Consider the following 11773-nt stretch of genomic DNA (forward strand, 5'->3'; position numbering starts at 1 on the left):
ACATAAATATTTAGCTTGCTAATGAAATATTAAGCTAATTAGACATTTAGTTTGAATCCAGGACATTTATAAATGAATGAATAACCTGGTAAAAATATGACTTTTAAAAATGAACCCCCATTTTTTTCTTATGACAGGATAAATAAATATTGCTGTTAATTTTGGCACAATCAGTTATTTAGTGTAAAATATGTGTTTAACAGTTTAACAGATAATGTTGGCATCCCTCAGGGTTCTGCGTCAGTTCTCGTTTTTTTCCACTCTTATGATTTCATCTGTTATGTTCTAATGATAGGACTCCAGTTCTTCCTACCAATAATCATATTGGGGGGAAAAGAGAAACCAGGATGTGTTTAGGCAGTGGTGGGCACACATCCGCTAACATGCTAATAGCAAAGCTAATTTTTGGTTTAGTATTTTCACACACTTAGCTTCCCCTAAATTAGTTTTTTGGGATAAATTCTAAAATGCTCATTTACTTAGCAGTCTTGTAAACTTCTAGTTGAATAAAGTTCAACATCTATGTTTATATTCATGCTCTTATTTTAAAATAAAAATTTATGCTCGTGTTTTATTATTTCAAGGGAAAATACAGTTTGAATTGAAGTTAGCACTTTAGCTTTATCCATCCATCTCTACTGGGCTCAGGCGGAGCTGCTGCCTCTCTAGCTCACGTTCCGGGCGAGAGACGGGGTCACCTGGACAGGTCAGTCTGTCGCAGGGCCACTTTAGCATTAGCTCCTGTTAAACACCGTGGTGGTGTAGTGCTTTAGCGTCAGAGCAGCTAATGTTTATGATGAGCCCTGCAGGGTTAGTGCAGCTAGCTTTTTAGTTAGCTGTGCTCACCACTGATTTTAGAGTTTTTGTGCAGGAAGGAGAAAGGAATTGTTCTGGTCCCAACAGCAGTGAAGTGAACTGTTGCAGGTCCAAAGCAGCTGGACGGAGATCCGGACCAGAGCTTCCGGAGGAGATGCTGGTCGACCCGGTTCCAGGTTCTGGAGCAGAACTGGTCCGTCTGCTGCCAGCTCCTCATATCTCCTCCATCGCTAGCTAAAAGAGCCGAGGTGGTAAACGTCCCAAGTGTCGGATCAGCACACACATAATCACATTTCCATCTCCATTACCCAAATTAGAGAGCAGATTAAATGTTACCTGCTCCTGGGAGATGAAGATGAGGATGAGGAGAGGCTCCGTTTCTAAGAGACGGAAAAAATCAGGATTTTATTATCTCCACTCTGACGTTTGTCCTCTGAGCTTAGAGAGACTCTCTCATCCAGGCCCAGTAGATCCATGTCTGACTGGATGTGGAGGAACTGAGGTTCTGGAGGAACTGAGGTTCTGGAGTAACTGAGGTTCTGTTTAACCCAATGGACCTCCTGCAGGAAACCAGAAGGTTCTGACTACACAGGATTTAAACTCCTCCAGTTTTCAGGTTGAAATTCTTGGTTCTGTTTACCTGCCTGATGAAAAGAGCTGTTGGCTCCGCCCCCCACCTGGACCACAGCTGCCCTGGCAACCAGTGACTCAGTATCAGCTGAACAGCAAAGTTTTTAAGACCTGCTGTTAGCATAATGCTGTTAGCACATAGCAGTTAGCACACAGCAGTTAGCACACTGCAGCGGCTCTGAGCTGTCAGAAAGCCGGCTCTGTGATCAGGGCGTCCCTGCGGTCGGGCCCCGTCCCCCGGCGCTGCAGGCGGCTAATGAAGGCTGAGCGATCCTGTGGCGGCTCGCTAATTGAACCTGGGGGACATTTTCTCTCTCAGTTAGCTGCTGCAGCCGGTCAGGTTCTGCTGGCTGGTTGTTTTTCCTAATGGGTGGAGGAGATGGAGGAGGTGGAGGAGGGTTAGATAATATTTCGTTAGAAAATAAAACTATTTTAAACACATGGCTACAAAGAGATCTTTCAATATTTGGAAGAATTTTACCCTCCAAAATGGAAAGTCTATCAAGACCCATTTATCCGTCTTATTCCTTAGAAATGTCTGATAACATAATTTAAAAAGTTAATCAAAATAATTTTAAAGTTATTTGGAAAAACAAACATCACTACATTAGAAAACAAGATATTATAAACACACTGGAAGAAGGAGAACTCAGTGTCGTTGATATTGACTCAGTAAATGTTGCTTAAAACTTCGGTGGTTTCTAAACTTCCTTCAACATCATGAGAGTTTTTAGTTTCTCCTTCCTGTGAAAATCTTTAGTCTTTGGTTGAATTCCTTCGAAAATGTGACTTTAAATTAATAAACTTCCAGTTAAACTTTTTCAATTTCTCCAAAAGGTCCTTCAGTATAAAAAATTAATCTTTAAGCAGAACTTTCCCCATAAAACTAAAACTGGGAACGACAGATAGAACTTACTGAGGAAAAAGGCTTTTATTTTGAAGAATGGATGGAAGAAGGCTTCTGGTCTGGGAGAGGAGGGGGGCATCCATCCATCATCCATCCATCATCCATCCATCATCCATCCATCCATCCATCATCCATCCATCCATCATCCATCCATCATCCATCCATCATCCATCCATCCATCATCCATCCATCATCCATCCATCCATTGTCCATCCATCATCCATCTATTGTCCATCCATCATCCATCCATCATCCATCCATCGTCCATCCATCGTCCATCCATCCATCATCCATCCATCCATCATCCATCCATCATCCATCCATCATCCATCCATCATCATCCATTCATCATCCATCCATCATCCATCCATCATCCATCCATCGTCCATCCATCCATCATCCATCTATCATCCATCCATCATCCATCCATCGTCCATCCATCATCCATTATCCATCCATCATCCATCCATCCATCCATTGTCCATCCATCATCCATCTATTGTCCATCCATCATCCATCCATCATCCATCTATCGTCCATCCATCGTCCATCCATCATCCATCCATCATCCATACATCGTCCATTCATCATCCATCCATCATCCATCCATCGTTCATCCATCATCCATCCATCATCCATCCATCATCCATTCATCATCCATCCATCATCCATCCATCGTTCATCTATTGTCCATCCATCATCCATTCATCATCCATCCATCGTCCATCCATCGTCCATCCATCATCCATCATCCATCCATCATCCATACATCGTCCATCCATCATCCATCATCCATCCATCATCCATCCATCATCCATCCATCATCCATTCATCATCCATCCATCGTCCATCCATCATCCATCCATCATCCATCCATCGTCCATCCATCGTCCATCCATCGTTCATCCATCGTCCATCCATCCATCGTCCATCCATCATCCATCCATCCATCATCCATCCATCATCCATCATCCATCCATCATCCATCCATCGTCCATCCATCATCCAGCCATCATCCATCCATCCATCATCCATCCATCATCTATCATCCATCCATCATCCATCATCCATCCATCATCCATCCATCATCCATCCATCATCCATCTATCGTCCATCCCTCGTCCATCCATCGTCCATCCATCCATCATCCATCCATCATCCATCCATCGTCCATCCATCCATCATCCATCGTCCATCCATCATCCATCCATCATCCATCCATCCATCCATCCATCCATCATTCATCCATCGTCCATCATCCATCATCCATTCATCATCCATCATCCATCCATCCATCATCCATCCATCATCCATCCATCCATCCATCCATCATTCATCATCCATCATCCATCCATCATCCATCATCCATCATCCATCCATCATCCATCCATCCATCCATCCATCCATCATCCATCCATCATCCATCCATCCATCATCCATCCATCCATCCATCCATCATCCATCCATCATCCATCCATCCATCCATCATCCATCCGTCCATCATCCATCCATCCACCCATCCATCCATCATCCATCCATCCATCATCCATCCATCATCCATCCATCATCCATCCATCGTCTATCATTCATCCATCATCCATCCATCCATCTATCATCCATCCATCATCCATCAGCAACATCAAACAGAAACAGTTTGATTACAGGGAGGTGAAAAATACAAATACTAAAGAAAGAACAGGACATGAACTAATTCATTCATTCATTCATTCATTCAGTAGTTCATTCATTCATTAGTTCATTCATTCATTCAGTAGTTCAGCTCTTGATGCTCCTTGCTCTGGTAAAGTCTGGTTCTTGTTCACTTCCTGCTTGTTGCTTCCTGCTCTGACACCGTTACCATGGTGACCTGACCTTCTCCTCCCCCTGCCTCCAACTCAATGCTCCAGATGAGCCCGGACCCCCCGGGGCCCCAGGAGGGAACATAACGAGGCTGAGCAGGACGACGAGTCGCTGCCAGAAACACTGATGAGGTCCTGGAAGGGATTCAGCATCATTAAGGATTTTTCTGGCCGGATCGTTGGCTTTGTTTGGACGTCATGCTTTTATTTTGAAGGGTAATTGTGCTGAATGACCTTTGACCACATGTTCAGTTTCCTTATATGTAGGAAAAATTAGCTGGAAACCAGAATCAGAACCAGAACCAGAACGAGTTTTATTTTATTGCATTAAAGCTTAAACATAAAATAAATAATTTTACTTTTTCATTTCTACCTGAATAAATTTTAAATTCGCCCGTTTGGTAAAACCTGCTGGTCCGTTCTTTGACCTGCAGCGCCATCTAGAGGCTGAGCGTGGTCAACACAGAACCAGTCCGGACCTGCGGGTTCTGGTTCTAAATAAAGAACGTTCTTTTCTCAAAGAATCTCCTGTTGAATCCAGTCATCAGGTCTGAGGAAGATGAAGATGAAGATGTCGCTTTAATCCTGGTTTTTTCCAGAGTTTTGTCTTTCAGGTTCTGTGAAGTTCTGGATCCATCCCGAACTCTCCGATGGTTCAGGTTTTTCTCACGGTCCAAAACCAGACCTGTTCATCTACCAGGTTTCTATGGAAACCAGCTCAGCCTCGTAACTCACCCTACGCTTTATGAACCAAAAGGTAGGAATAAAGATTTCATCTGGAAACGGATTTGATTTGATTTTGCAGGTCAGTTTGAGAAATGATGAGTTTCTGCAGACGGTTTGACATCATTTCATTTGGATCTGAGTTTTCTTTAAGAAATTATTTGTTTAATTTCTTTATCATATATTTTTTTACTGAGTTTCAAAATGAATATAATTTTTGTCTTTGCACTTTCTTGTATTTCTTCTTTAATGTATTTACTTATAATAAAATAATTGTTCTTTATCTAAAAATGTATTTTTTAAATTAACATTTCACATTGTAAATATTCATTAAGACGTTTTTCACTAAGAGTCTGGAAGGTTTTAGATTTTATTCAGGAGTATAAATAAATAATAATTCATCTTTATGTTGATTTATGTTTTGTTTTTATTTTATGAATAAAGTGTAATTACTGATTTATCGGACCGTTTGCTGCCGAGCTCCAGCTCGGCCAGCAGGTGGCAGTCAAACACCGGAAAAAAAACAATCAGCAGACTTTATGAAGTTTATGACCTTTTATCCAGAATTTCTCCGAGATTTAAATTATATTCCAACATCAATATTCAGATTAAATATGATTGTTATTCACGTAAATGTTTGTCAGATTTAATAATTATCTAATGAAATAATGGAGATTTTTTATTTAACAAAATTTGTAAATGAACTTAATTAAATTGATTGTTAAACAAAAATCTGTACAAGTAATTCGGTTTCCTGCAGTTTTTTTTAATAAATAATGGATAATTTGGTTCATATTTCGCTGTGACTTGTTGCTGCTCTGGGTTGTTAATAAAGTTTTAGGAGCGTAGAACAAAGGTGAAGAAGTGAGTGTTGCGCGCATGCGCAGTTCGTTTCTGTGGAGTTTGATCCCTGAGCTGCAGCAGAATGGTGAGTTGGACTTTCTTTATGTTCTGGTTCTGGTTCTGGTTCTGATCTGAAGCCGAACTTTTATTCGGGTTCCAGCAGAATAAACAGATGAAGGATCAGTTTCCAGTTTTCTGTTTCCTGTTGGACAGAACAGCAGGAAAACGTTAAACTTTGACCCAAAGTGCCAGCATTGTTATCTGGAAATGATAAATTTTCTACTTCAGCTGCAGGTGACTGTCCAGAATTCTGGTTCTGGATGTTTGGACCCGTTAAATGATTTGAACGTGTTGAAATAAATTTATGTTCAGAATCAGCAGCAGATGGAATAAATTCAGATAAAATAGTAAATAAGAATCAAATAAATAAAACGGTACTAAACAGAGTGAAGCCGCTGCTCCGGCTGAGGGACGTCTGGTCAGGATGGAGCCCAGGGCCCACCGGGAGACCCAGGGGATGACCCGGACACTCTGGACCCAGGGGATGACCCGGACACTCGGGGACCCAGGGGACGACCCGGACACTCTGGACCCAGGGGATGACCCGGACACTCGGGGACCCAGGGGACGACCCGGACACTCGGGGACCAAGGGGACGACCCGGACACTCTGGACCCAGGGGATGACCCGGACACTCGGGGACCCAGGGGACGACCCGGACACTCTGGACCTAGGGGACGACCTGGACACTCTGGACCCAGGGGACGACCCGGACACTCGGGGACCCAGGGGACGACCCGGACACTCTGGACCCAGGGGACGACCCGGACACTCTGGACCTAGGGGACGACCCGGACACTCGGGGACCCAGGGGACGACCCGGACACTCTGGACCTAGGGGACGACCCGGACACTCTGGACCTAGGGGACGACCTGGACACTCGGGGACCCAGGGGACGACCCGGACACTCTGGACCTAGGGGACGACCTGGACACTCGGGGACCCAGGGGACGACCCGGACACTCTGGACCCAGGGGACGACCCGGACACTCGGGGACCCAGGGGACGACCCGGACACTCTGGACCTAGGGGACGACCTGGACACTCGGGGACCCAGGGGACGACCCGGACAGGCTGGAGAGACGATGTTCCTCTGCTGGGAATGCTGTGGGATTCCTGGAGGCTGGCGGAGGGAAGTCTGGGCCTCCTGCTGAGGCTGCTGACCCCGTGACCCTGTGACCCCGTGACCCCGGATAAAAGGAAGATGGATGGATAAAATATAAATCATACCAGAACTCATAAATTAATTAACCGAAGAATAAAGAAAATGAGTTAATTAACAATTATATAAATATAAATCATAATTGTAGGAATTATTTATTCTTTATTTTTATTATTGAATTTAATTTGTTGTTAGTTTATTTGATAGTTTTGGGTTATTTACAAGTTAAGAATTTTTATTTTGTTATTGTTTGTCTATTTTATGAAGAATTGTGGAGCCATTTTCTCTAAGTTTTTAATTTTTACATTTTTTGTTTGACTAATAAACTCCACTGTAAAAGTTCTGAACATCCAATCGGACCTGTTCATCAAAGTTAACGAATATTTAAATATTGAGCTTTAAAATACATAAATAAAAATAAAATGAATCATTTAAAAGATGAGGACATTTTTCAATAAATGATTTATTAAATTGTAACTTATATAACAATAATGGAGAAAAAAATAATAAATTGTTAAATTATATAAATCAAGTTGATCTATTAAAAAAATATCTTTTAAAATAATACATTTATATAAAGAAAAATGATCCATTTCAAAAATAAATATATGAATAAATAAAATAAGACATTTATAGAAATAGTAACATAAAAACAATGGATTTAACATTTGATTCATTTAATTTATGGATAAAATTAAAATTAATACAAATTATTAAATTATTATTAAAACTTTAATTAAAAACTGATCCATGAATGAATGAAGTGACCTACTTTATTCCTTCAGAACCAGCGGATTGGACCCAAATAAACTCAACAGAACCGCAAGAGAAACAAACCCTCTGGTTCTGGTTCAGACCCGGTTCAGACCCGCCGCCTGCAGGTTTAACCACCCGCACCCCTGCGGGGTCAGAGGTCAGCCTGCTGTTTGCTTTGGCGCTGATCCTGTTACAGACCCGAACGGGCCACACGCAGCATTCAGCGGCTTCTGGATCCTCGGAACCAGGGGATCAGAAGATTTAGTCTGTCAGAATTTTTAACATTTCTGAAATTTTTTCTTCTTCTGGGTTCTTTTGTTTGGTTCTGGTTGTTCGGGTCCAAATGAGCCTCGACCCGCTGCGGGACAGAAACATGAATCATAAAAAACAAACCGTAAAAATAAAATGAGACCGCAGAGAAAATCTCAGTTTCTTGTTATATAAAAGAAATAATAATAATAATAATAATGAACAATTATTCAGTTTTTCAAAAGCATTACATTTAAATTTTTAAAATTAAATAAAGTATATTATCATATTTTCATCGTTACATTATGGATCTGAGCCTCTGAAAAACGGGTTTCATTTTTATCTCCAACCAGACGGAGGATAAGAATCAGATACACATCTTTTATTTTTTTTACTTTGTATTTTAATTTATGTCTTTAAATTTACATTATTAACATTTAATGCTTCACTTTATTTTTATTTACATTATTATTATTATTTGCAGTAATTTTGTAGTTTAACTCAATAACTGACAGAAATATGAATTTACATAAACTAATCAGTCTGATGTTTAGAAAAAGATCAACTGTTTATCTGAGAACCATTCTGGCCCTGCAGGCGGCCGGGTCGGCGCTGCGGGTCCATGCGGTCCGGTTCGGTCCGGGTCAGGAACTGCTGGGATCGCTGCAGGCGTTTGTGGAAGAGCGACGACTCAGAGCGCCCTTCGTCATCACCTGTGTGGGCAGCGTTACCAGGGCAACGCTCAGGCTAGCAAACGCCACGGCAACAAATACTAACGAGGTAGGAGAAGGAACTGTTCAGGGGAACTGGTTCATGTTCAGTGATCGGTTTGACTTGTGAACAGTTCAGTCCGGCTGTCCAGGTTCTGACCCGGTTCTGCTCCCAGGTCCTGCAGCTCAGCGGTCGCTATGAGATCGTCTCTCTGGTCGGGACGCTCAACAGCGACGCCCACCTCCACATCAGCCTGGCGGACGCCCAGGGCGCCACAGTGGGCGGCCATGTTCTGGGCGGCCTGGAGGTGTTCACCACCGCTGAGGTCGTCGTGGGCGACGCCGTCGACCTGCATTTCAGCAGGGAGCCCGACCCGAGGACGGGCTTCCCCGAGCTGGTGGTTCTGACCCGATCAGAGGTTGAGAGAGCCGCCTGAAGAGGGTTCCGGACCCGGACCCGGAACCGGTTCTGTCTGATAAAAATGTCCCTCATTAAATTGCTGTCAGCTTTCCGTAGCTGACCCAGAACCTGTGGCCAGCAAATCAGAACCAGAATCAGAACCAATCGTTTGTAAACAGCGTTTCTGTGAAATAATTGACCTTTGACCCCAGCCTCTCTGTTCCTGCTGAGCTGTGAGCAGTTGCTATGGAAACAGATGAAATAAAAGCCTGTTGGTTTGTTTTGAAGCTGATTTTCATGGATGAAAAGTTTCCAGATTTGTGTGGAAACTTTAAATGGCCGCTTTGCTTTGTTGTTTCTCGCTAAGATAATCCTAAATCTCCCAGCATGCCTCCTGCCCCCCGCCCCCACGCGCCGCCGCGCGCCATTAAAGCGGAGCTACAAAGCGCCGTTTGGAGGCGTTGGTGGTCTGCGGCCCCCCGGGGCCCGGCTTCCTGATCTGAGGCGTCTGATCAGGCGGGCCGTTGTCACGGCGATTACCGCTCTGAGCTGCTTTCAGCCTCATTTCACATAATAAGAGCAGCGGCCATGTTGGCTCACTGCCTCAGAGATCGGCTTTATTGATCCTTAATGATCGGCTTCATTGATCCTTAATGATCGGCATCATTGATCCTGAATGATCGGCTTCATTGATCATTAATGATCAGCTTTAGCCTTCAGTAAATCTGCTGATCTGAACTCTGACTCCACACAGTAACTCTCCTCGTGACCTTTGACCTGCTAACTGAGTCTGTCTCTGAGCTTCACTGGGAGGCTTTCCTGTCTGGTTTGGAGATGACCTTTGACCCCTCCCAGGTTGATGAACAACAGTTGCTTCCTCTAAGCTTCTGATTATGAGGCAGACAGGCTCTGTTAAAACTAGAATGTGATGCGTCATGTGTTGCTAGGCAGATTTAACTTTAGATAGTTATTAGATACCAGTGGTGGCTATCGCTAACTGCTAGCCCTACGGCACTAGTCATAAACATTAGCTCTGCTGATACGCTATGCTACATGGTATTTAGCTGAAGCTAATGCTATAGCGTTATACCAACACAGTATTTCCTAAAAGCTAATGCTAAAGCTAAAGCACAATACCAACATGGTATTTAGCTGAAGCTAATGCTATTGCGCTAACCCTTGAGCACTAATTTACTGTTGATGTTAAAATTCATATGTCCTACAAGTTTTTGAAAACAAATAAGTGTAGCGAAAACCTGTTCATACATAACAAAGGACTTTATGTCTTTATTAGACAAAAAGACAAAACCTGAATTATAAACAGGCTTCACCACTTCAAAATAAAAGCATGAATTTGAACGTTAGAAGATTTCTGAACAGTTTATAACCAAACCTTCAACTAAAACTTTACAAAACAGCCGAGTAAATTAGCACTCAAAATGTATCCTGAGAAGAAGAAGCTAAGAGCTAAAGGAAAAGCTAGCGCTGCTATAAATAAAGAGGTGATGGATCTCAGAGGAACTAATTCCTCCGTCCTTCCTCTCATTTGCAGCTTCTCCTCCCAGCTGCCTCCCTGCTCCTGTTATCGGTGAATAATGAGCGGGGTGCAGCGGGGCCCCGCCGCTCTGAAGCCGCCCCCTCTCCGCCTCACTTCTGACGGCCAGCCCAGGTCGTTTGTCCGGCTGATCCGGCTAATGACGGCCGGCTGTGTGAAGCTCTCAGCGGGAGGCCGATCTCACACACCGATCAAACATCAGAGCCGGAGCTTCACAGATTCACACAACAATGAGCACAATTAGGAAGGTTTTCCTCCAGACGAGGAGGAGGAGGAGGAGGAGGAGGAGGAGGAGGAGGAGGAGGAGGAGGAGGAGGAGGAGACCAGAGTGCGGCTCCGGTTCTGCTCCCTTCAGGTGGAACCGGACCTGAACCTGATCATGACCTTCATCATGACCTTCAGCTCTAAATGAAATAAAAACATTTTCAGTTTGTTTTTATTTATTTACTTTTGTATTCATTTCTGTTTCCTTATTTCCTGCTGCTTTTAATAAATTCACATTTCTAATTTAAAAACAAATCAAAGTGATTCAAACAATAAATATAAATATTAAACGGTATTTAAATTGCTTAAAAAACGTTTAAAATGTTTTAAAAATAATATTCTAATAAATGTTTTTTTTTTATGTTAATGTTTTTTATCTGAATCAAAATTTTAAAAAATCAAACGTCTCTAACAGGAGAAATAAATCCGAGTTTATTGCTTCAGTATAATAAATGTATTTTTAGAAAATTATCTCATTTATCTGGAGGATTTAGTTTTAATGTTTGTCCAGAAAACATTAATTTTGTTTCATCTGATGAATTCATCTCCATCAACATGTTTAATACTCCACTTCCGAAATTAATTCTCTCCTTTAGGAGATAAATTATTGCGTTAATATTGTAAAGTTTTTGTTATGAAAGATTAAATTAAAAATCATCTGACTGAAAATATCTGAAATCATCCAAACTATTTTTAATTCCTTCCGCAGAATAAAATATATTTATGATTGTATTTATTAACAATGTTCATTAAATTCTAATTGAATAAAACAGATTTGGAGCGGAATGATCTGGGGCCTCCGGCTGCAGCTGCTGCTGTTTCCACCAGGGGGCAGCAG

General features: G+C 42.4%; 1 protein-coding gene across 2 annotated transcripts; it reads left to right on the forward strand.

The window, feature by feature from the left end:
• Positions 1 to 5792: 5792 nt before the first annotated feature.
• LOC116733951 (bifunctional protein GlmU-like) lies at positions 5793 to 10536 on the forward strand. Of its 2 annotated transcripts, none has more exons than XM_032584990.1 (3): positions 5793 to 5863; positions 8604 to 8786; positions 8893 to 10536. In XM_032584990.1, the coding sequence occupies exons 1-3, from the start codon at positions 5861 to 5863 to the stop codon at positions 9151 to 9153; spliced, it is 447 nt and encodes a 148-aa protein (XP_032440881.1). In that variant the 5' UTR covers positions 5793 to 5860; the 3' UTR covers positions 9154 to 10536. The 2 variants fall into 2 exon arrangements, with proteins under 2 accessions (XP_032440881.1, XP_032440880.1); XM_032584989.1 differs by lacking the exon at positions 5793 to 5863 and adding an exon at positions 5941 to 6072.
• The last annotated feature ends 1237 nt before the right edge of the window (positions 10537 to 11773 follow it).

This window comes from Xiphophorus hellerii, chromosome 15, assembly GCF_003331165.1.
Source record: "Xiphophorus hellerii strain 12219 chromosome 15, Xiphophorus_hellerii-4.1, whole genome shotgun sequence".
In the NCBI taxonomy this organism is placed as follows: Eukaryota; Metazoa; Chordata; class Actinopteri; order Cyprinodontiformes; family Poeciliidae; genus Xiphophorus; species Xiphophorus hellerii.